Source organism: Rattus norvegicus, chromosome 3 (genome assembly GCF_036323735.1).
Source record: "Rattus norvegicus strain BN/NHsdMcwi chromosome 3, GRCr8, whole genome shotgun sequence".
Taxonomy (NCBI): Eukaryota; Metazoa; Chordata; class Mammalia; order Rodentia; family Muridae; genus Rattus; species Rattus norvegicus.
In genome coordinates, this window is record NC_086021.1 from 120583124 (window position 1) to 120609822 (window position 26699).

General features: G+C 42.2%; 1 protein-coding gene across 8 annotated transcripts in view; it reads left to right on the plus strand.

Annotated features, from left to right (window-relative positions):
- Positions 1-26699, plus strand: part of Fmn1 (formin 1) — a 384534-nt gene that overhangs the window by 27679 nt on the left and 330156 nt on the right. For all 8 annotated transcript variants that reach the window (XM_063285290.1, XM_039106467.2, XM_063285289.1 and 5 more), the window contains one exon: positions 5917-7913. In XM_063285290.1, the coding sequence (XP_063141360.1) occupies positions 7509-7913 (405 nt within the window). In that variant the 5' untranslated portion in view covers positions 5917-7508. The remainder of the gene's footprint in view (positions 1-5916; positions 7914-26699) is intronic.

The following is a 26699-nucleotide window of genomic DNA, read 5'->3' on the forward strand; positions in this document are numbered from 1 at the left end:
CCCCCAGCACAACTCAGCCTAGCAGGATGGGAGCCAGGAATAAACACACTGGCCTCCCTCACTACTCTCTGCAGCCTGCTATGATTGTTTCTCAAAGTCTAAGTCAAAGTCCAAGTCTAACCTGCAGGGGAACTTATCAACTGAATTCATACAAGTCTGTTTTCTGGTGGCTTGAATGCTATGAAGAGTGAAGCATCAACCTGATTGGACAAGTAGAACTTTTAAAGTTCAATATTGGACATTATGGAAAATCAGTTTTTGCAATATTGGGCCCAGATGGAGTCCCAGGTCATGACTGTGCTAGTGACTTAACTGAAGAAAGCTTTGTATTGGTCTTTTAGAGCCAAAATCAATTAGGAAATGTATGATCAGCAGACAGGATGACTGCAACTGATTCTTTGAACTTATTTCGGGTATTTTGTGAAATACATTATGAGCATTGGATACCATCTCCTAAAAGGCAATCATTTCTCATTATGAGGAGGCACAACAGATAGCTCCATCTGGAGTAGAGTGATGTCACCTACTTGCTATTGGAAAACGAATCAGGGAATAAATCACCACACAGTGTTGTCACAGAGAAAATGTAAGCCTGGGAGTTAGCAAGAGGAAATGGGAGGCATGAGAGTCCCTGGGGAAACAAAGTGCTTTGACACTGAGAACAGCCAGAGAAAACCTTTCTTTCATGCACCGAATTAAGATGTACAGTCCAGTGTGTGTGGCTCCTGCAGGGCGGCTGTGTTTGGGTCAAAGCAGACTGAGGAGATGCTGCCTGAAACAGCTCAGCATGGAGGGTGGAGCTGGGGCGCTGAACGCCACTCCACACTCTGTGCCTTTTTGCTTTGCCTTTTTCCTGTAAGACAGTTTTTCTCCCTCTGGTTTCTCAAGTGGAATAAGCCTGTGCGATGACTCAGCACCACAATCTTCTTTGCTAATGGATCCTTGAAGCTAGAGCCTGTGCCTTCAAGCCTCTTTTAGCTCGGTGCCTTAGAGGGTGCAGAGTGTTCGTTTGTTCACACCCTTTCCTCCTCTGGGTAAGGATTTTTGGAGTTTCTTGATCACAGATACTGCCTTGGGTATGACATCCATTGCTGCGTCACAAAGGCAACTTGTGGCAGAAAGGGTTCATTTCTTCAAACACCCCTCAAGGTCATATTCCGTCAGTGAGGAATCAGGGCAGGCACTCAGGGCAGAAGTCTGGAGGCAGGGAGTGCTGCTTATTGGCTTGCTTACTTTAACACAAATCAGGACCATTTACACAGGGTTGGTACCACCCACAGTGGGCTGGCTGGCTCTCCTGCATCAATCATTAATCAAGAAAACACCTAGCAGACTTGCCTACAGGTCAGTTTTAGGAAGTACATTCTCGTTTGAGAGTCCCTCTTCCCTGATGACTTTAGCTTGTGTTAAAGTTGACATAAAACCAATACAGCTACAGGTGTCGGCCTCACAGATACAGTAAAGACTCTCTAGGATAAAGTCTCGTGAAGGATGGAGATGCCACGCTAATTGGAAGACTTTCTTTTATAATGGTAGCTTTATGCCTTGCATTGTACTTTTTGCTCTAAAATTCCATATCATAATTTCCTAATCTTTAGCTTGAATTTTGTGATTGGGACTAACAGACATTTTGTGTGTGTGGATGCAGTGAACTTTGTTGATGGAATTCAAGAGTTGGGCTCCCCATTATTCTGGGGTTCTGGGATGGAAACTGTGAGGCTGGAAGCTTGTGCTCCCAAACTCCAGGGCATCAGTCACTGCTGGGAACCAACCTAGTGGAGTCAGGAATGATGCAGGAGACTTAGGCTGCAAGGCTCTGTATGACAAACGCTCCCCCCCTCCCGCCCCGCCAATGGTTCTTGATGAGAGAGACAGTCCTCACCTGTCTGTCTGTATTGTTTATTTATTGTTCATTGTGGAGAATGGATGCACACAACGTACTTAGGTTGGCCCAGAGATTGAATACCTTCTGCAGAGGGAGTTTCCAGGACGGGAAGCGTATTGGCGTGGAGAACTCTGTGCTACGTGACTAAAGGTCACGATCTTCCCATGGGGGGCCATGGTCACGTGCTCCAGGACAGGAGCCCAGGTCGGGAATGAGCGAAACTTCTACCCTCCTCAGGTCTGAGGGTTCCCGTGTTTCTGAACCCACTCCACCTTCCCAGTCTTTGGTGACATGGCTCCACTGCCCCACAACTCCTCCCTTTTCTTTTTTTTAAAGGGGGGTGTCATTTGAGTGACTGTCTATTATGTCATCTTTAGTAAAAATTTTGGGTGGGCTGGGGTATAACTATTAAAATAGAACACAACATAAGCCAGAGGGGTAGCAAGGGGTTGAAGCTAGGAAGGCAAGGGATTCTTGAACTAATTGTTCAGTGGATTGAAATTGACGGTGAGTTTGTACAGAGTTTTTGAGGGTATTAACATTGGTTTTAAACAATATTTGATTTATCTATGTAGACATAATGTTTTCCTTACTACCATGCAAGTTTTTCCAAGTTCCATAGCCAGTAGGCTCTGCTGAGAGAGTTCATCTGTTGCTGGAGAGCCTCAGGTCTCCATCTATGTGTCATCTATGTGACTCAGTGTCTGCTTGTCTCGAAAGTCTTCCGTCAGATGATGTGTCTGGACCAAAGTAGCTTCACAGCCCCAGGCAGGTCCCAGGAGATGGCAGGTCTGTCTGGCCTGAGTGGCAGCATTGTCTTTCTTCCTTTTGTAGAGATAAACCTGTAGAATATTCATCACTGGGGAGCAGAGCCCCAACAGGGTGATGCCTGTATAGGGTGGGTACTGTAGGTGTTAAGCCTGTAACAGTTCGATTGGGAGCACATTGGTGGTCTGTTGTTATGGCCCTAGACACAAGGCAAGGATGTTTGAGGAAGGAATCCTTTAAGTATTAAGGAAAGCAAAAGGAAGAGTTAAGAATTTATCTGTTTTAGGTAGCTGAGGAGAAAATATCATGTTAATTATGTATCTAGAATATGCAGTAACTGTTTGTCTATAAAAGAAAACTTGTTGTTAATTGAGGATTAAATAATGGTTTGACCTTTGGGGTAGATAAAGTATGATTTTTTTTGAAGCTAAGAGAAATTATAAACAAATTGAGAAATTTATAACAATTTTTGGGGGTTAAAAAGCACAAACATTGTTTCATGTGTTCCTGCTAGGGAGAACAAGCCTTTGAACAAAGCGGCACAGAAATTTTCGGGTTAAGGGTTTTAGGTGTGTTTTTTTGAATTCTCAGCAGCAGAATCTCCTCCATTGCTCTGCGCTAGGTGGAGGGGGAGGAGCCTGCTCTGCCTTGCTGTTGCTGTTGGCCATTTGCTCTTGCGGTTCTGCATTCAAAACACTGGACACTCGTTATTGGGTGGCAGCCTACAGGAAGCCCTGATACACTGTTCAGGAGTGAGAAAGAAAACACAGCCAAAGATGTAACCAGACCAGGCATAAAATGACATAAGCCAAGGCTAAAGCTAGTTAGTGTTCCCTAACTTCTAGGTGGGCGTCCAGTTGCCTCTAAAAACTGTAAAGTAAAAAACAAAGGGGCCCACATGGGCCTAGGAAGAGGAGCCCTGGACTAGGATGAGGGACCCTCTGGTTTAACTTAGCTAGCAGTAAGTGTTTGAGAGCATAGAGGGGCCGACTGGGAGAGATTTAGGCGGTGAGGATGTATATGATGCCCTCCCTGACAAAGGGGTGTGGAGTGGGGGTTGTGTTACATTAAATTGACATAACAAAAGGGTCTTCGGTTCACCAGTAGAAGCAGTAGAGGGAGAGCAGCAGATTTACCCACAAATCAATGGGGGGGCAGGAATAGATCTGACTTTAAAATTTGCTTCTTATGGGAAATCCTCGTAGATAATTTTCTTATGTCTCTGACCTTCAATATTTTTTCATCTGTTAAATGATGCCATGCTGATTAAATGAGATGGTGAATTCAAAGTATAAGTCTGTGTAAGTGTAACTCTTCCTTGGGAAGAGGCACTAGGCAGTCTTCGTCCTACTTGAAATTATGACTTGAACTGTGGACTGGTACAAGGAAAGGATTCTGAAAAGTATACAGTGCACTTCTCTACCTTTGTAGACACTTCTCATGGCTCAGGGAAGTCAGTGAGCTACCGTGAGCTGGAGGGGATAATTGAAGGCAGAGGAGGGACTCTCAGGTTCTCACAAATCACAACAGCACGTCTGGTACCTCCTTTCAGTGTGTCTGAGAATTCATAAATGGAACTCCATTGCTGGTGTAAACCACAGACTGAAAGATTGCCTCTCCAATGAGTGCTGGTGATTGTCAGGTGTCGCTACATACATGCATATTTAGGATGTACCAACAGTGAGCACTTTAGAGAGATTTTAAAGATAGTATGTAATGAGCGAAATGAGAGCAGACCATGTGCAGCTGTTGGGAGGGCCAGGCCTGTCTTGACTTCACATCTCTTCTGTGCGTCTTCTCCTTGTGCCCTGATGGCCCTTCGATTAAGTGAATATGAAATAAAAGTATCTGTGACTGTGTACTCAATCTCTAGGAATCCTGTCTCTTAGGAAGTGGGCTTTTCAAGCAAGCAGACATATTCTTATTTAAAATTATGTAATCTCTGAATCCTCGTGACACTTCAGTCTTGACCAGGTGACCCCACCCACTCACACCCACCCACCACTTCATTGCTTGACTTCTTGTGTTTTCCTTAAGGAGTTTTCACGACATATTCTTCCTCCTGTCTGGACTCGAAATGTACTCTTACATAACTTTTTTTTTCTAGTTTAAAACAAGTTAAGAAAAAAAAAACACTTGGGGAAAGTAAATTACAAGCTGTATCAGTGGTTAAATGATTGTTATTTTGTTATTCCTAGGAGATTGTCCTTCAAGTGGGAGAAACTTGAAGGCTGGGTGGTACATTAACTTACAAAATGAAGTGTTACAGTATGGAATTCTAAGCTCATATTTGCATGTGAAGGTGTTAGTTATGAAGACATTTTGGGACCCCTTCAAATCACATAACACCCCTCAGGTGACATTTCCAACCACGTCCATGAAAGATCCCTAAGGACCAGCAGTATTGTCTCTCCTTTTCACTTAGCTTCAAGTAGCAAACAGGTAGAAAGGGAAAACAAGTGCCAAGCAAAATCCAGCTGGGCGTGGCAGCGCACACCTCTAATCTCAGCATTTGAGAGGCAGAGGCAGGAAGATCATCACAAGTTTGAGTCCAGCCTAGTCTACATAGCAAGTTCCAGGCTAGCCAAGGCTATATAGCAAGACCTGTCTCAAAACAAGACAAAACTTGAGTAAGCCTCCTGAGTTCCTTAATTTTAAACTTTTAAATGGAACACTTTGTATTTTTTGGACAAGGCTTTTTGATAGAACTTTGCAGAGTTGAGCAGACCTGAAGCTTCATCCCTCTTCAGGTATCCTGGTCTGATACTTTTACTCCACACGGTTGTGCTTTGAAGGAAGAGACTTTTAAAATGTTTTTTTATGATAACAAAAGCTTATCATCTTTGAAAATCATGTTCTAAACACAAGTCATTGAAACAACTATCATTTCTAAGACTCTCAAAGTCCTATTCTCCCAGAGCTCCTGGAAGGCTCACTAGCTGTTTTATAGAAGAATAGAGACTGTGGTCTGAAGAAGTAGACAGACTGGCTCTAGGCTGTACAGTGGGTTCCAAGATGAAGAAAGGGGACCTGTGCTGGGGCTAAAATGAAAGCCCTTTCCCATGTCTTAGCTATAGAAATACCTCCCGATCAATACCTCCTGATCAATACCTCCTGATCAAGGTGGGTAGGAACCTACAAAGCTGCAGTCAGGCTCCTGGCCAGAAAGGGAGGATCTGCATGGTTATGCTCTGATTGATGTTGGCCTGTGATGTGTTGCACTCTGTTAGACGAGCAGCTTTCTTCCTGTGTTTCTCTAACAGGCAGCCTCATTTCGGGAAAGGACTGTCAGCTGCCTTCTCTGCCTAGCCACCATCACATGCCTCCCCACTGGAGCTGACCACAGACCAGCATCTCCACAGCATGAATAATTAGGTAGGCATAATGGAAGGCACTCACTGCACCCTCCAGCTGCATAACCCCATCGCTGAACTCTGCTATATCAGCTTCTATCTTCCTAAAGGGGAAGTCCGAGGATTTTCATACAAGGGCACTGTAACTCTAGACAGATCCAATAACGCTTTCCACAACTGCTACCAAGTCAGGGAGGGGCCAGACATCACCAGCCTCAGCCAGCAGCCGAACGAACATCCAGGCGACATATTTTTCAAACAGACTCCCACAAAAAACATTCTGACAGAGCTATACAAGCTCACAGCTGAGAAGGAGAGGCTACTGGACAATCTGTTGAGGTCAGACAACATCCTCGGCATTTCGATGGGGAACCAGGAGGGGAAGTTGCAGGAGCTGTCAGTAAGCCTTGCCCCCACTGACGACTATTTCCAGAGTGCTGGCAACTGGAGCAGAGAACTCCCCGTGAGCTCTCTCATTAGGAGGAGCTCCCAAGAGAACAAAAAGCCCCGGAGGTCTGGCAGGAGGAGAGAGAGCCCAGAGGAGCTCGGGCAGAAAAGAACCAGGAGGAAAGGGCGTGGCTGCCAGGAGTCAGCTCTTCAGATGGGGAAGGACCAGGTCTGTTCCAGTAGCTCCTTTTCTCCTCGAGCTAGGCCTAATCTCCGGCTCCTAGAAGAAAGAGGAAATTTAGTTCCGCAGGGAACACTTACCTCTTCTTCGCTACGGAGAAGAGAGAGCTGCCCTGCCAACATCCTCAGGACACCAGATGCAGACCTGGGCCTCGGAAACTCTGGGAAGACCTCAGAGGACACTGAACTTGAAGGACCTCTGTCCCCTGACAGCAGCCCAACCGAGGTAGGAGATACTGACGTGGGAGGGCAACTCAAGAGTTCTCCCAAGCAGGAGCCCCCACAACCAAATCTGTCTGAAAATCATGAGAAACTTCCAGGGGCAGAGAGGTGGGGCAGCGGGACTCGGAAGTCAAAGTCATTGGAGCGGACTTGCAGTAAGAAACCCGTTTCCAAAGTGGTGGCCAAGGTCAAGGAACCATCTGCTCCAGTACAAAGAATAGTTAGGGCACATCATGATGTCAAGGGAAGGGTTGCCTTCTGCCCAGAGTCCCAAACTGAGTTTATCCCAAAAGCTGATTTCCTCACCCTCCCAGGAGATGAGGCTGAGACTCTAAGTTCCAGGACGCTGGGGGAGGAGCAGCAAGGGATCAAGTCATTGCGGTCCTCAGCCACAGAAAGAGCCTCCATTACCAAAGAACCAGCAAGCACCGAGGGCGCTGTGAACAAGGTTCTCCGCAAGGTGATAGAGAGTGAGAAGTTAGACGAAGCCACTGAGGGGAAAAGATTGGGCTTCTCTCTCAACACAAGGGCCATCCACGCTTTCCCAGAAACTAGAAGCCAAAGGAAGGCTGGGCTACCACAGAGTGGCCATAAATTCCTGCTTCTGGACCTGCCCCACACGGTAGGCCCTGATTCCCCACAACCCAAATGCGATGAGAAGAAGCCAACCCCTCAGGCTCCAACAGCTCTCGGCATGGTATTTAATAATTCATCGCCTCAGTCCAGCGCACACAAACGGCCGTCACCTGTTCCCTCGCCTCTGTCTCCAAGGTGCTCCAGCCCACAGCAGCACCATAGGATCCTCCTGCTCCCTCCGCTGCCTAGGGAGGGGGAAGCTGTCTTTAATGATTACCCTAGTAGAAAGAACGGTGTCTCCTTTGGGCTCCCCTCTGCTGACACCTTGGAGGCACCATCTTCTACAAAGGTCACGGAGACCAAAGGAGCCAGCCCGACTTCCCTCAGAGCAAGCCAAACTTGGCTGGTATCTGAGGAAACTTCCGAAAAAAGCTTGGGGTCAGAGAAGATCACAGCTCCACCCCAGCACCAGTTGCCACCAGGTCAGTCTCTGTTTAAGCTGTTTAGATCTGTTCTTGGGAGATTCAACAACTATTGATCCACTCCTGCCGCTAAGACACTTGCTGATTAACAAAGGACTGATAGTCCTAGGGCTGTGTCATTCAGTCGTAACAGGAAAACTGAGAATTGTGAAGGGGCTGAGGGGTGATGATAAAGATGCTATTGACCCAGAGAACTAAGGGTGACGTTGTTTCTAGAATGCTTTATACGAGCTTAGAGATTTGTTTGTTTGTGGCACATAAAGTTGCCTCCACAATTGCTTAAAGCCAAGACTCCAAAAGGACCTGGCAGAGAAGCAGCCTCTTGTCTCTGCCTTTGATCTTAGCACCGAGTAATTGGCCCATTGACCTAAATTCTACTAGTGATGCCAGGGATGTCATTCTAGGGAGTCTCTAAGCAGAATCACAAAGGCACAGTGTTTTTACTCACAAGTCGGTAGCTAACTAGGTTTTGGTTGTCTTCTATAAACAATTTGTGACATGATTTGTGACAATTTTTTTTTTCCGGAGCTGGGGACCGAACCCAGGGCCTTGCGCTTCCTAGGCAAGCGCTCTACCACTGAGCTAAATCCCCAACCCCTTGTGACAATTTTTTTAACCAGGAAGGAAGCATTCAATTTGATCTGAAGGTACTTGAGTACATGGTGTGCTGGCCCATGTCTATAAACCTAGACTTGGGGCGGCTGAAGTAATAGAATCATCAGTTTAGGACTAGCGTTGGCTGCAGAGAGTGTTGTTTAAGGCCAGCCTGTGTTACAGAGAGAGTCCAAGGCCAGTCGGGCTCCATGCAATACTAACTCTGTAAGCAAAACATACTGTTTTAAAAAGGAAATTGGTTCAGGTTTTCTTCCAAAATCCTTTTCTATTTAGCCACCCATAGGAACACTAAGCAGCTGTTGAATGTTAAGTATACTTTATTTACTACTGTGGTTACTACTGTGACTAGAGCAATAATTCCATTCTTCATGCACGAGGTGCTAATGAGCTCCTCTGACTTGTATAATGTTTGATGTAATGTAAAATTTTTACATGAAAATAATTTTGAGCATTCAATCAGGAGTCCTAATCCTGTACCCTCGGCATTCCCAAGCCAGCGTGCCCGAACATTCAGAGTTTTGAATGCCACTGTGCAGGTGAAGTGATCAGTTCTTCAGCAACATATGGTTATCGTCTTAAGCTAGGAGATAACTCGTAAATGATCTATGATCTCTTGGAAGGTACTGGAATTTCATTTATAGAAAAGTCTTGCAACATTTTGAGATAAAAATGTTGATCTAGAAAATAAGAGTTGCCAGAAGCTTTCTGTTTTTCTTGAACTTGTGACGTTCTATAAATTTCTCTATATCCCTCATGCAGGGAGTTTTTTTTTTAATGTGGTGAATGATTTTCCATCCTCCTCATGTAATATGCTGATCTTAGTTCAGGAAAATTTGCCACTTTCTGCCTCAATATGAAAGTCATAGAGTTGTAAAAATTCATATCATGCACTACACAGAACTCTAATAACAAAAATACTTTCTGAGCACAGATGCAGCCTCAGAAAGATCAGAATCAGCTGGCAGCCAAGCTTGGTGGAGTTAGAGGAGGGAGCTGAGTGAGGAATTGTTGCCTTAACTCTAAAGTTTGTGTGATGGATGGTGTGGATGTCAACTTGAGAGTCTAATTCACCTGGGAGGGGACCTCAGGCCATGCCTATGGATAGTATCTTCATTATGTTTTATTGGTGTGGGAAGATCTATCATAATTGTGGTTGGGATCAATCCCTTGGCAGGGAATACTGGGCCATATAAAATGGAGACAGTGAGCTGAGAACCAGCATATATTCATTCATTGCTCTCTGCTTCTGGGTTGTGGATGCAGAATGACCAACTGCTTCAAGTTCCTGCTGCTTAGGCTTCCCAGCCATGAAGAGCTCTGCACCAAGACGAACCTTTCTCCCTTAAGTTGCTTTTGTCAGGGTGCTTTATCACAGCAACAGGAAAAGAAACTATGACTCGGAAATCACATCAAACTCTAGGGTTCTATGCAGTCCTCTCCCAGAGTCTCTGCATTGAATATATTTGGTATTTCATAAGATTTTTGCCCCTTAATTTAGGATTATCTTGTCACTTGTTACAGGTTCTTATGTTATAAAAGCCCATCCTTTATAAGCTAGTAAGGGTTAAGCTTAGTTGTCTGTACGCACAGAAGAAGACATTCAGTTTCTGTTGGCAATGGACTGTGGACCCACTGAGGACATGTTGAACAGATAGTTCCATTTTCCATGTGGCTTCTCTATGTAGTTGTTCATGACCACTCTTTTTACTTGGGCCCAGTCTTCCATTGGGATCTTAGGAAGCACTTTTAGGAGCCAATTATAAAAATCACAGGGATTCTCTACCATGGAGACCTCCTATGCAGCTAATGTTATATAAGGGGTTGGAAAGTGGGAGGACAATCAGAGTAGACGAGACCTTCCTTTCTGTAGTAATTATCTCAGACTTTGTCCTCGGACTCTCAGAACTTGTCTTACTGGCACTGTCTTGAGAAACATGGATAAAGGGAGAGTTCTAGCTAGCACCTTGGATCTATGGTATATCTTTTTGTCCCATTTCTTCTTTTTACTCCCCATTCTGTACCCAGAGTTCTAGCCACATCTTAGTTACTCCTGCTGGCGGTGAGTTCAGAGACTGTCCTCTTTCTGGATGCTTCTGTCTTGCTTTCCACATCCACCCCCCTCAGTCTCAGCAGAGGCCTCAGACAGTAGCAGCCAGCTGTTCAGAGGTAACTCATTTACCATCACCCTACAGTGGTCCTTCATCTGAATCCAACTCCCATCTTCCCCAAGTTAGCTATTAACTAGATGGAGTTTATGGTCTGTGGACATGTGTTTCCTGTGGAAATCACAGCGAGGTTTTTCACTGAAGTGAAGAGAGTAAGATAATTGAAAGCACTCTTTAATTACTCAAGTGAAGGATTACATCCTTGCAGTTTAGTGTTTGTATTACTTTCAGGTTTCCTGTTTTCGTTTATTTTTGACTAAAATATCTGTTTCTAGTTGGAAGACTCTCGAGTTACAGACAAGTAGTTAATTCTGAGTACAAAGTGAAATCCACATCTTACAAGACCACGCATTTGAATCCAATGTCATTGCCCATGCAGGACATAACATAAGGGCATCAGAAAAGCCATTGATCCATCTCCTGTTGGCTTTATAAATTTTCTAACTCTTCATCCTACGAGCTCCATAAGGAATTTCTAACAGGTTGATCAAGCAGAGCATACACTAAATATGAACAGTATCTAGATTTTTCTTCTCATGTATCCGTCTAGTGACCACTCCCTGATGGTTCTACGGGACCTTGCTTTGATGACAGAGGTAACTTCATGTTACCAAGCCTCTAAGAAATATGTATTTCCTTAAAATAACTTTGAGGGATTTTTAGTTGTGTAAAGCTATGTAACAGTGTTTTGGGAGCTTAACATTGAGATTCTTTTCTAGTTTCCTGTTTTCATGTATCTTTAACTGAAAATAAGCTCCTTTAATGGCACAGCATCACCTGACAGCTGGCTTACCACACTGAGGAAACATCTAGCCTTTCTAGTGTTGTTGAGCAAACTTAGGATTTTTTGTTCTTTGGAGTTAGCAAAGCGTGATGGAAGCACATGCCTCAAGTATCAAGTTCCTTGATGTTAAAAATCATTTGACCAATTCTTGTGCTCATAAAAGATGTAATTAATGCCAGTTTATTTAGAGTTGAGAGGCACTCATGTCAAAGACTATATTGTATCTAATCCTTCTGTCAAGTCTTTGGGACTATGTTGTGTGGAGAAGATATAGGTTCTTTGCATATAAATATTGAGGTTTGCTGTCATTTGCTGAAATTTTTAAGAGTTCCAAATACCAATAGACATAGACACATATTTAGCTAACTTCAGAAGGTATGGTATACACAGAAAGTTACCTGTAATTGCAAGGAGGGTAGAGAAATTTCAGAAATAGCATTTACCTTATTATATCTAGAATATAAGAAAGAATATATAATAGAGTTATCAAATCAAAGATTTATCATTAGACTTCTGTATAAGCATGACCTAGTGACCCTACCTTTAAGAACTTTGCTTAAGTGAATGTATGTGCCCACACAGGTCCTTACTGTAGCAGTTTAAATTTTATTATCATTATTATGAGTGTTATTTGTGTGCATGCGTGTGATGGAGGTCATGTGCAGGCATAGGCATAGGAGCACTGCTTTGTGGTGACAGTTCTCTGCTTGTACCTTTATGTGTGCTCTGGGATTGACTTTAGGTTATCAGGCTTACATGGCAAGCCCTTTACCAGCTGAGCATCTTGCTGACCCTGTAGCAAGTTCAGACTTTAAAAACATTTAGGAAAAAAGTCTGAACATTCTCAAATGAGGACATGTTTAAATAAATTACAACACATTTTTCCTCTGTAATACTATGAAACTCCCTAAAGTATTAATATAGATTTCTAACGAGCTACAAAATAATATGTAGAATGCTCTTGTTTCTTGTAACTAATTTATTCCTGCATTCAGCCTTTCTTCATCCCCTAATGTTTAATCCTTTTTTTAACACACTATACTTGCACCCACATGTACATATGTTTATGTGAACATATATTTTGTTGGCCAGACCCTGCATATGAGGGAGAACATGCTTCTTTTTCTGAAATTGTGTGACCTTGATTAATATTATACACTCTCAGTCCATTCATTTTACTGAAATTTTTGTGCTTTTATATTTCTCTAGAGATAAATAGCATTTGTGTGTGTGTGTGTGTGTGTGCAGGTGTGTGTCTGCACTACAAATTTTATTTTTTAATATTGATTTTACTTTATGTATATGACTTTTTGCTCACAGGTATATCCGTGCCTCCTGTCAGGGCTTGGTAGCCATGGAAGTCAGAAGAGGGCATAGGATACCCTGACACTAGAGTCGTGTGTGGTTGTGAGCTTCCGTGGAGGCGCAGGGCATTGAATCAGGTCCCCCACAAGAACGAGGCTCCTAACTGCTGAGCTATCGCTCCAGCCACATCAGCCGGATTTCCACTGTCCACTCATGTGTTGGCAGACAAATATGTTGATTCCAGATCTTTGCTGTGATGAATCAATAAACACGGTGTGTAAATATCTCAGTGGTGGTATGTAGAGTTCTCTGGATAAATGCCCAGATGTAAAATAAATGGGCCATATGGTAGTTCTATTTTTAATTTTTGAGAACTCTCAAGGCTGACTTCCACAATGGTTGTATTTAGTCCCCACTAACAGTGAATAAGGGTTTCTTTCTTTCCACATCCTCTCAGTCTCTTGTCAGATTCATTGACGATAGCCATTCTGACTGGGGTGAGGTGCTTTGTCAAAGTAGTTCCCATTTGTATTCTTCCAAGGCCTAGAGATGTTGAACACTTTTAAAGTAGTTAATTAGTTATTCCTGTTTCTTTTTATAAGCGTTCATTCCGTTCATTTGCCTGTTTGTTGATGGGTAGTTTGGGTATTTTTATTGGCATTTCATTTCTGCAATTCATTTTAAATTCTAGGTATTTATTTCCTTGCTCAGGTGTAGTTAGTAAAAGTCTTCTCCGGTTCGTTAGACCATCCGTTTGCTTTGCCAAAACTTTCTGTTCTCAAGTAGTCCCATCTGTTGATACTTAAAGGTTGTTTCTGTGCTGTTGCTGTTCTATTTAAAATTGCTACAGCCAATCTATTATCTTATAGGGTATCCCCCATGTTTCCTCTAAAAATTGCAATTTTATTTCTTTTAAGAAAACAAAGAAATATGCTTTACTGAGTGTCATATATCTGCAGGGGTAGGGTTATACTGGAAGCACACTTTTCTGCTTTTCCTGTGCCTTCTAATGAAGCAGGAAACTTGGCAATGAGAATATAGCATTTGTCAAAAACAAACAGACAAAAACCAGGAAAGTATGTGGAGAGCTATGAAGGTAATGCCCAACAGGAGTATATTTGATGGTAAAGTTAGATGAGAATAGCACAAAATCCAGAATCTAGCCATGAAGGCAACAGAGAGGGGCTTGTAGAGTCAACAGAGTTCTAACAGGAATAGATACCTCCAGGTCCTCCCAGGAAGGGGGGTCAAGGAGGGGTGCACAACAAAGAATGGCAGGGTCCCTGGAGCCTGAAGAAGGGACCAGAAGGAGAAGAGCATGAGGTGGGAGCAGGAAACAGCCTGGCCCAACTTTCTAAAGTAAAGCCAAAGGCAAGTGTAAGGGGACCGCCGAGCTGTGGGTTACGACCTGCAGGATCTGCCCTCCAGGACCCTGAGCAGCGAAGGGTTAAGTGGACCCTGAGGAGCAGCACACGGGAAATTTGCAGGTGAACTGGCTGCAGAGTGGAGACCAAGAACAGACTTGATTGTAACTGGCCTGGAGGGAGTTGTCTCACTAGAAGATCTGCTCTTAAGGTAATTAGGGGGCAATGAGGAAGTAGAAACAGCAGCTAACGTTTCCTTCCCAATTTACCAACAACTCGATGTGGAAATACAAAGTGGTCTTTAGATGGCCAGAGTGAATAGGAAGATGTCAGTGCACATGGTTGTCTTGGTGGTAAGTGACCACTGTAGTGTTTCACTTCCTTTTCATATTTTATAGCTCTGTACTGAAGCAGGTTGATTGTCTCTTTCGTTGTTAAGAGGTTGCACATAGAAAAAGTAAATGAACGAGAAATAGAAACTTCTTGTGTAGTCTACAGACCTAGTCAAATTCCGTCTGCTTTTTTTTTTCAAGAACGTGAGTTAAATCTGTCTTACCCACTTATCTCACATTACGAATAAATGATCAGTATATGAAACAGTCTGCCAGGGAATGATTTGTACTTTGAGGTCAGTTTCCATACACGATAAATGAAGAGCATTTCTGAATGATTTTTGAAAGGATTGGGGCACATGGCCTTGTTGGAATAGGTGCGGCATCCTTAGAGAAGGTGTGCCACTGGGGGTGGGCTTTGAGGTTTTAGCTCAGGCCAGGCCCAGTGACTCACCCGTTCTTCCCACCTGACGGTTGAGATGTAGAACTCTTAGCCACCTCTTCAGCACTGTCTCTGCTTTTGTGTCACCTCGATGATAATAAACAAAACCTCAGAAACTGTAAACTAGCTCCGATGAAATGTTATCCTATCTAAGGGTTGCCATGGTCATGGTGTCTCGTCACAGCAACAGTAGCCCTAGATCAGACATGGGTCTTAAACGTTGGAGATTACTGTGTGTTTATAAATATGTATTTATGTGTACGCACATACACACAACCGTTCGGCCAGATTGTCATTGGTCGAGACATCTAAAAACTCATACTTTCGAAGCTGCCATAGTGGCCCATCCCTTTTATTCCAGAGCTTTGGAAGCTGAGGCAGGTGGATCGCTGAGATCTAGGGCAGTCAAGACTGCATATTGAGATCCTGCCGAAAACCAAAATAACCAATAACCAAACAATAACAATAACCAAATAACCAAAACCAGCACCATGAAGCACCTTACCCTTTTGAGCCTGTAATTGAGTTACAAGCATTTTCCAATTGATGAAGCGGAGTATTGACTCTTGAAGACGTACCTCTTACACCACCTGTTTCCAGTTCCTCTGTGTAAGGGTGTTTTTTGAGAATGATGGAAACATTAGTTACTACTCTGGGCTACATTCTGTCTCTTGATAACCGTTATTATGTAATAACACTTGTTTATTCATTTGATGGATTTCACCTGCTCTCTCATTAGTGCTACTAAATAATTACCTTTTTTAAAAAAAATAGAATCTTACTATGTAGCCCAGGCTGGCCTCAAACTCAGCACTTTCTTATGCTGGTATTCTAGGCCTGAGTCAAGACACATAGCTGAGTTATTCTTGGATAGAACTCAAACCATAGTGAGTGGCCCATGGTACGTGAAGCTTGGGCACACCATCTGCCTCGAGTTCCTCTGCATGGCCCGGCAAGCCAGCCTCCAGTTTATAGTGTATGGTGGAGAGTTCTGCGAGTTATTTTCATCCTTATACATTTTCTAGTGTTTCAAATCTGATTGTTTCTATGGGACCCAGAACCTTACCAGAAAGGAGTTGAAACTAGGTTAGAATTAGAATTCAGACATGTAGAAAGTTGCAGATAGAGTTGTAGGGTCTTTGTAGAAATACAAAGGTTCACAGAATAATGGGAAGAGGACCGTGGGAGAAGTTCGGGTTAAGTATCTGGGCAGGCATTCCCTGCTCCTGGGAAGAATGCCTCAGTCTCTGTACAGTAGGGAGTTTGGGAGGAAGGGAAGCATGATGTTGGCTGTCAGAGCCCAACAACTAGCACTATGGAAGCTCAAGACAAGCAGAACCCTCCCTGCTGAGAACTAAGCCAAGGCTGCGAGGCTGCGTGGAAGATGCTGTTAGCACACCAAGAAGAACAGTAAGACTGAACAGAGCATCAGGACTCCCAAATGGTGGATCCAGGCACCACTGGGAGGAGGGGCTATGGATCAGACCCGATTTCACGCTAGCAAGTGAACCCGAGCTTGAAGCACTGCAGTCCACACGTCTACGACTCTTGTAATAATTATATTCCTAAGACAGTATTGGCTCATCCAAGGTTTAGCTATTTCTTCCTAAGTCATGATACCTTTTGTTTGTTATGAACTTAACGCTCTGCATCTGAGTTTTCCGTGTAGAGAAAGAGCTGCCAGATCATCCAGCGAATTGCAAAAGCCAGCGACTGACAGATTCCCTGGAGGAGTGCTGGAAAGTAAATAACCCTGTGAGGCTTGAGGCCCCTTCCATTCTCTCTAGAATTCAGAGCTGTCTGGGCTTGTCCGTGTAATTAGAAGGTTAGGCCCATCCAGAGTCTATTGTCTATTCTTTGAATCTACAGGGAAATATCACAAGGCACAGCTCACATGAAAGAAGGGAGGCTTTGAGGCATGTTGAAAGGCACCAGCCTCAATGGGGAAGATAACTCTGAAAACAGTATGATGCAGGCCTCCAGGTCTCCTTCCCACTGGGCTCCTAGGAAGCTCGAGTCTGCTTCCTAGAAAGAAAACAACAAAAGACAGCGTTGTTATTTGAAAAGTAATGTTACCAACATTTCTTTGGGACATTGAAGATGCAATCTCTGTAGCAGAATGTACTAATATGAGTCCAGAGTCTCTATCCAGGGTGTTTTTGAGGCATCGTGGCAGGTATAACACAGTGGAGTGAGCCAGAGTTTATATTTTCCTAAGGAGAAGTAGGAGATGCAGGCAGCTGTGTCTTGGGCAACTTCTGTTGGAGCAGAACAAAGTACCAATCTTGTCAGCACCTTTAAGCAGCCAGAATGCAAGAGGTTGAACACCGCATCCATATGATTGGGTCCCTGTGACTTCTAGGAGGATCCGGGAAGGAACTGGTGCTTGTGTAGGGGGAGCCCCACTCTGATGGTGTGTACAGGCAGCTTATTTTGCACCTTGATATCCTACTGACTGCATTTGTCGGAAGACATAACGTATAATTCAGAATGTTCTCTTGTGAATTGAACATAGTATCATTTAGAATACTTCCTGCATCACTAGGAAATGTTAGCTTTCTTAAAACCACAGGTCACTGTCAGCCTCTGGGGAGTAGGAAGGGACTTTGACAGCCATTGTTTGTTGCTGTTCTCCAGTGATGAAATGGTGTTGCAAATAGTAGCTTAGAGCCAGTTACTCTGTGCTACATGATTTCTCTGCTCTTGGTTAAATCTGATTCATTTGTTTCTGGTTCTTATTATGTTAATTTGTGTTATATTATATTTTGGAACAGGGTCTCACTTTGTATCCCAGTAAACTCAAGGCAATCTTCCTGCTTCAGATTCTTGAGTGCTGGTCTTTCTGGTTTGGAGTCACCAATGTTTGACTTGCTTCTGGTTTTTTGTTTGTTCTTGTTTTTTGTTTTGCTTTTAGGTAATGGCTTACACAATGATTTTGTCTCTTTGTACAGGCTAATATTGGATTTTTTTAAAATCTATGAATATCATAAGGAAAGGAGTTTTATATATATATATATATATGATGCCTCTGATGTACTTACATAAAGCTTGGTTTAAAATGGTTCATAGTAGCCTTTTCAATTAATTCTGGTGTAAATTTTTACTTAAGTCACAAAGGAACTAAAATCAAATGTTTGATTACTAATGTTCTTGAAATATAAAATCATAAATTAAGTTACGAGATAATAAAAGACAAGAGAAACAAAAGTTATTTTTCTTCCTACTAATTATTCCTGGAGCATAATTTTCTCTCTAGAAAGCATTCTTAATTTGTACAGGTATCACCCATTCAGTTCCTCCTAATTCCTGTATTATTTTGTCAAGGTGATAGGTTTTAGACCTCTACTGGCTTGTGTCATCACGCAATAACATACATCTTATTTTAAAAGTCCCCATCAGGCTCTTTGGGTTTATAACTTGTATTTCATTAATAGTGGGTCAACTTATACTGCTATTTTTAATGTACTTGCTGGATTTAATCAAAAGCAGCCTTCCAGCTTAAAATAATCAAACAGTTGACTATCCTTCACCACAGATGTGGTGACCTGCCATAACTTCTGGGATGATGCAAAAGTGAAGGAATTTTGAAAATGTGATTGGGTGACTTTAATTGGTCTAGACAGTGATACGAGGGATGACACACTGACCTTTAGAGCATTCAGACAGAATGGTTGGAAATTCCAACCATTAGCTGACACCCACAAGTAGAATCTTCCTGGTTTGTCTCCACCCTGTTCTTGGTATCCCATTACCACTGAGAACTTGTCAGCTGGTGTAGGAACACAATGGAATTGAAGCTAATTTTTTCTAAGTTATCCTCAAACTTAGCACTGCTATTACATATATGTAGAATCAATTTGGATACATGAAATGTTGTATGTTCTCAATGAGCATTTCATTGAAGAGTGAATTACCAGAAGAATGGATGGATGGATGGATGGATGGATGGATGGATGGATAGATAGATAGATTGATGAATGGATGAATGGATGACGTAGCATCTTGTCTGCATATTAAGAGTGGGAACAATGTTTTCCCACTTGCCGTATGTTAGAAAGAATGAAACTGCTCCATGTCATGTTATGTAATTGACACTGGTATTAGACATGTTACAGTGCAACCATTCTTACAACTTACTCCTGCAAGGGTTTAAGAAGTCCAAGGCCCACAGACCATGAGAATGAAATAAATGAAAAAGGTATACATACGTACATGGTGGACAATTATTATAAGAGATCTTATATTTTATAATTAAATTTAACTTTACTGTCAAAGCCAGCGGTAGCCAAGTGACCAAACTTGACATAGAAACGTTTCATGTTTCCCATTGGTCACAGATTAACCATGTTCCATTATGCATGATCAAAGGCTGGCAACTTTGTACTTTGCCTTGCACAAGCTATACTTTATGACCCATCATACATGAACTACAAGGCTGTGCTCTTGGCTGGGATCCAGGCTTGTCTGCAAAGATTAACTCCTGTGTGTCTAATGCCCACCACTGCCTTTCACCTTCTGTGTGAAAGCATTTTGCTGGGAAACTTACTTACATGCAGCCTTAAACTGAGGCCACCTGAAAGTTCCTGGCAAAACGTCACACTGATCTGTCTGTAAAGCTCCTGTTATCACTCAGTAAAGCAAGATTTTCATAGAATCCCAAGAGTGGAAGCTGAAGCAAAGGCAAGAAAAGAATGGATGGACTTGGACAATGGCCTGAAAGTTTGAGGTGTAAATCGATGGGGAAGTGTGGGAGTCCCAAGGATCTTCATTCCATCTGCAGAATTCACTTAGTTTTGCCACACCATATAACTTAGTCCCAGAGGATATGGTGGGCCTGTATTCATAGCCTCTGCCCTGACTAAAGAAGAGGGAGTCATTCTGGACAAGTACATCAAAGGGCAGGAATCCCGAGACCGTAAAGTCCTCTCTAGTAGAGTGAACTTCCATAGTTTAGTTCCTACTGTTTCCTCTCTGGTCTTGTCTTCCATTTCTACTATCAAAGGCTCGTTCTCCCAACTTTCCCTGAAGTAACTGTTATAGGTGGCCTCCATTTCTGGACCGTACGAATCATAGTATAGTGATGGGATGCTAGAGATGGACATTGGGGTCAAAGGTCAGATCTACATCCTGCCAGAAGATTGGTATCTATTGTCCTTCTTTATCTGCAAATTAGAATCACACACACACACACACACACACACACACACACACACACACACACACACTTGCATGTATATTGTAGAGCTTGGTTCTTTAATATATGTTTAACTCATGTCTTCCCCAAAATATTTAGATCACTTTAGTTTGAAAAGTATTAAATTTTTTGTTCCTATATTGTTATCCTGTTTTTAACCTTGGTCACTTAAAGCCTCAAACTGCATGTGTTGGAAAATGGGAGAAGGGAGTAGGGATGTTTAAAAGCTTCCTCTAAATCTAAAGTTATTTCAGTATAGGAAATTCATCTTGTCCATTATGAAACTTGTGATTTCTCTCATTGTAAGATAAACATCTTTTCTTTTTATTCTCAGAGAAATTTACACATGATGTCTATCAGACAGCATCATTAGTATTTGTTTATCTGTCTAGACTCTGAGCTCTATGGAAGCCGAGGCTGTGCTGTTAGGCACCTGTGTATCTCTGGTGCACATCGTATCTGACATAGCTTGTAGAATGTCCAACCCAAGGACCACACACATCCCAAGAAGAAACCTGTGGGTGTGCTCCAACACAGAATTGTAAACTTAGTTAAAACGTACAATTTTATTATTATGAGTTCTTTTTTGTAACTTGAGTTTGTGGTTCTTAGGCATTAACTTTATAATGACAATATCATATCTCAATGACAAAAGGTTGGACATGCCTGATGGCCTGTGTTACATATTGCTGTGTTAGGAATTGCTGAAGGAAGATCTCCCTGTATTGTGCCCAAGTGATAAGGGAAAGGAGATATGTGACCATAGAAAGTGTTAACACAGTGGGGAGCCAGTGTGACTGAGATCAGTGCCTTTTACATTGTGATCACCTGACAACAGCATTTATTGACCACAAGCAGAACGTGCGTAAAATGCTACGAGGCTGCATCCCATAAGCTACTACATCAGAAGTGTGGGGTTGGGATTGAGCAGTTTACCTAATCCCTTGAATAGAGACCAAGATAAAAACATAAGTTCTATTAACATACAGCTATGTTAAACCAGCTGAAAATCTTTTCCATCCAAATATTTTATTAGGGAAATGATTAAGAGTTATGCTCAGCAAATAATCGGATTCCCACTTGGCTATGTGTAATTATTTTGAGTAACTGTTAGCGGTCTCATCAGATTTAGGAACTTGTATACTTGTTAGTATAAATAGGCTCCTTATTTTTTATTAGCTCACTGATGAATTCTTTCACACCGCTCTTACATGGGATGTGGGTGGAGTCTTGCTGAGCATTTTTCCTGTCTGTCATTGGCTGCTGTGGTCACAATTTTTTAATGTGGTCCTAGCCACTCCGGCCTCAATGCAGATGTCTTCAAGTTATGGATGCCTGCCAAGTGCCAGCTGCTGCCATGCGGTCCAAGATGTTCCTACTCCAAACTGATTCACTTGCGTATTATAGTGCTAATATCTTGCATTTACAACCAGTTTTATATTATCAGCAAATACTGTTTAAGTCATTGGATTGCATCTGCTGAAACCACACAGACCTCATAATCACAAGCACACACCTGCAGCTTTCCTTTTACAAGCAACAGCCCCACTATTGTGCTGCCATCTTCCTCATGGCTTTAAGAACAAATGTCTAGAATGTGATGATGTGTGACTAGTCTCACAAATGGCCTTTGTCAGGAAACTGCCAGTCTCATCACTGCAAAAGCTGCTCAGTCTTAGCCTCCGTGGTTCTGGAGAAAACTCATGTCTTAATAAGCACGGATCTGGTTTTCCTTTCAGAGAAAGAGGTCTGCCTTCTAAGGGCACACCAGCCTTTGGTCAGCTTCCCCCATGTTTGCTAAATAAGCTATAATCCACACAGTTGTTTAGTTGAGCTGGGTTGAGGAAGATGCCCCTGTTCTGGAAAGAAGTCAGACTCACTATACCACTCACTAACCCTCTGTCTTGAAGTCAGAATGTTTGAATTAAACCCTGACAATTATGGGTAATGTGTCACCAAGAAGGATACGACCTTCTCCAAACTCATCTGTATAACAAAAGTCTAATAATTGGTATATGAAATTATTATGTTTTATGGCTGGTCTTATCCTAGTGTGGGGCATGTAGATGGAAGAGGCCATTTGGAGTTTCCTTCTATTGTTCCCTACCTTACTTTTGGAGGTCATCTCCCTCACTATACCTGGAGTTCACTGATTGGCTGCAGACCTCAGGGAGCTGCCTGTTCTTACCTCTTGCCTCTGCTAATATTATAGGCATGAGCCACCAAGCCTGGTCTTTTGTATGTCTGCTGAAGATCCAAACTCTTCTGCTAGTCTCTAACTAAGCTGTCTGCCAGCCACCTGGGTGGCATTTGATTGAATGAAAGGACTCACCAGTTCCAACTGGCTTTTCTATAAGGTCACACTCTTCAAGACGAGGGCTGAAAACACAGATGCTATATTATGATTACTTTGTTTTTGTGTTTTTAAAATATACCTCCTAACATTATTGCAAGGTTAACTATGTTTGTGAAGGGCTCCCAAATGATCACCACTCACAATGTATCATTCATTTAGATGTGGTCCCAACACCCAAATTAATTAAAGTGAATCAAAACATAACCTGGTTCTTTTTTCCCATTGGCAGAACATAGCATACAGACAAAATAGGTCTTTGTCATTCAATGCTCCTCTTTTGATTATATTGCTGCCTGGTCGTAATACCAGGCTTATTTTTAATCCTTAAAAATGAGATGAGTATACTTTGCCTGAGAGATAAAGTATGCTGACATATTTAAAAAAAATGGCCAGCCTCCGGAATTAGCCTTTGAAAGCACATACTGTCAGGGATTTTTTTTTTTAGCAATTTCTAATTTCTTTTTCTAAAGCTAATGACAGTTCTACAAGCTCCACATTGATTTAATTGTACTTGTTGTTTCCTCTAGTGATTATAAATACTGTTGGGGGAGCCCTTGGCTGGTGCCTTCATATTGTAGATAATGGAAACAAGGGTTCTACCCACATGAGGTGTTTAGTGGCAGGAGATACTGGGTCTTCCAACTTCAGTCTTGGTGTTTTCCCTTCTCTGTAGGATGTTTATAGTTTATAGGTTATGTGACGTGTATATGGATCTTTAGTAACTTTGAATTGAAATTACAATAGGTATCTAAGTGTTTATTTGACTCTTAAAATTTCCTCTGTAAGTGATTTAACATTTTTAATGTGTATATATTTTTTGCCAAAATGTATGTCTGTACAGCATGTGTGTGCCCGGTGCCACTAGAAGCCAGAAGGGGTTGGAAGAGCCTCCATGTGGGTGCTGGGGATCAAACCCACACCCTCCAGAAGAGCAGCTAGTGCTCTTTAAAGTCTGAACCATCTCTCCAGCCCTGAAACCAATTTACAGATACCCTTAATATTATTATCAATAATTACTCACCACTAACACATATATCCAATGGCATAAACAACTTTAATATATAACATCCAGATGTTTACTCAGGATGGATGATGAGACAAGGTTTTGAAAAAAAAAGTACTCCTTGTTCAGTATAAATATCACAAAATTCTAAGTATTATATATAGGTATTGAAATACCATTTGCAGTATTCCCGGACTTCTTTTTGCTAATTGGCAAATGAGAAGCTTGGAATGAATCTCTAAGGACAGTGACTCTTTGATCTGTGGCCAGTCTAAGCCTCTGAATTCTTCAATTTTAATAACTGAGTGCTCCCTCAGAATCTGCTTATCTTCCGCAGTTACCTGACGCACAAAAGGTGAGTTTAAGAAATAAATGATTTGTCTATCTTTTCTTATGGCTCATTTGTTACATTTGGAAAGTAATATATGGTTCAGATACTATGTGGTCATTCTAGAAGGGTCCTAAGGATCTCTTTGACTAACATTTTTCTATATAAGTCCCGATCCCTCATTCACTTGGACTATCTCCTATCTAAATCTACAAATTCACAGAATGAGGAACTGGAAATCTGCTGCAATGATGTATCACACATTAGAGAAAGCCTCCTCAGTGTCAGTGTTCTATGTGTAGGAATAGCAAAACATAGTTCACAGAGTTCTTAAGATGTCTGCAAGATGGTCGTCCCAGTGTCCATCACAGCACTGGACCGTGTCAAGAGGGACAACTGCCGGTGACATTCCTGCTTTGTCTGCTGGCACAGTATACTGTCCCTGTTGATTTTGTGGCAGTATTAACTAGTTTGTTGTGTCTTCACAGAGAATGTGTTTTCAAAGAACTGAGATTCTGACAGGATATTCAAGGCGGTCATAAATTGGATGTGTCAGCAAAGATAAGGGTTATGCTTCTGATTTCTACAATAATTTCTCTGCTTTTCTTTACTGCAACTGTTATCTAAAAGAATGCACAGCAAATGGGTTGCTGGGGTTGTCTGAAAGTGCTCAAAAAGACCAATGGATGGATTCAAAGGGGCTGGAATTAGGAACTTGCATTTCTCCAGTCAAGGGCTATGCCTTTTCTTTTTCTTGTCTGCACTCCCAGTCTGTAACCAAGAGATAGCAAACATTTCATACAGCATTTGAGGCAAAGCGGACTCCCTTGTAATGGTGACAAGGATTTGGTGCTGAGAAGGACTTAATTCAATTTCCTATGTAGAAACTGGTCATTTCCAGCATCTAGTCATATCTCAGATAGGAACGGGTTACTGAACCATGAACCATGCCTTGAGACCATAGCAAGGAATGTCCACAATATCTAAACAATGATTGAAAAGGAAGATTCCAGGTCAGACTTGACCAAAGTTCAGACTGTTCTCATAGACATTTTATGATGGCATCATAAAGAAAAACATTGTCAAAATCTGAAGTATCATCCACCACGTATACTTTGCTGCATATCATCTGCCTAGTCTGGTCTCAACTGAACTGTATGTAGTTGCTTATTGTCATTGTAAGTTGATAAGAATAGTTCCTGTTGTGGCCTTTATTATAGCATACCTGGAGGCCTTATCTAATTGTTCTGAGCAAGAATTTCATACCTAGGACTAGTAGGCACTGAATAACCATTCTCTTCATAGAATGCTGCTTTACCAAGAATACTTTATGCATTCGATTAACACCAACTTTAAAAAGTATCAGAATGTGCTAATAACAAAATTTTCATCTGCTAGTACTGTTTTAGTTCAGCAAATACTACCTTTCTATCACTCAAGGATTTAATTCCTGCAGAAGAAAGTTCTTATCAAAATTTAAGTTTTTGATCACTGCTCTTTGTATTTACTCAGACTCCAATATTACAGCCCAATGTTGTTTTTTCCCTTTTATTGGATTTTTTATTTACATTTCAAATGTTATTCCCTTTCCTGGTTTCCCCTTCAGAAACCCACTATCTCACCCTGCTTCTGTGAGGGTGCTCCCCTACCTACCCACCTACTCTCTCCCACCCACCTACTCCCACACACCCACTACCTCCCCCCTCCCTGCCCTAACATTCCCCTACATTGGATCAAGGTCCTCTCCTCCCATTGGTGCCCGACAAGGCCATCCTCTGCTATGTATTTCGCTGGAACCATAGGTCCATCCCTGTGTATTCTTGGAATGGTGGTTTAGCCCCTGGGAGCTCTGGGGGATCTGGTTGGTTGATATTGTTGTTCTCTTTATGGGGTTGAAAAACCCCTTCAGCTCCTTCAGGCCTTTTTCTAACTCCTCCATTGGGGGCCCTGTTCTATGTTCAATGATTGGCTGCGAGCATCCGCCTCTGTATTTGTCAGTCTTTGGCAGAGCCTCTCAGGAGACAGCTATATCAGGCTCCTGTCAGCATGCATTTCTTGGCATCCACAATATTGTCTGGGTTTGGTGACTGTATATGGGATAGATCCCCAAGTGTGGCAGTCTCTGGATGGCCTTTCCTTCAGTCTCTGCTCTAAACTTTATCTCTGTATCTCTTCCTATGAATATTTTGTTCCCCCTTCTAAGAAGGACTGAAGCATCCACACTTTGGTCGTCCTTCTTCTTGAGCTGCATGTGGTCTGTGGATTTTATTGGGTAATCTGAGCTTTTGGGCTAATATCCACTTATCAGTGAGTGCATGCCATGTGTGCTTTTTTGTGTTTGTGTTACCTCACTCAGGTATGATATTTCCTAGTTCCATCCATTTGCCTATGAATTTCATTAAGTCATTGTTTTTGATAGCTGAGTAGTACTGCATTGTGAAAATGTACTACATTTTCTGTGTCCATTCCTCTGTTGAAGGACATCTGGGTTCTTTCCAGCTTCTGGCTATTATAAATAAGGCTGCTATGAACATAGTGGAGCACGAGTCCTTGTTATACGTTACAACATGTTGCTTTTTAATGTTGACACGAATTCAACCAGCACTCCCAGTTATATTCTTCCTACATTTGCTAGCTAGCAGGCCTGTGTCCTTTATTTCTCTTCAATTCTCCAAATCACGAGGCAAAGAGATTGAAAGAATCTATTTATTGTTACTTGGCTGACTGTCAGAGCTTAGCTCTTCTTAGAAGTCCAATGACTTTGTTTTTTTAAAAAAAGCAGAAAGGTTCAGAAGACAGAGTGATGGAGAGACATGAGGATTTACCACTTATTATAACATCTTGTCTTTGCTAACCTGATTACATAGAGTTACTCTTTACTCCAAGGGTCTGTCCCTT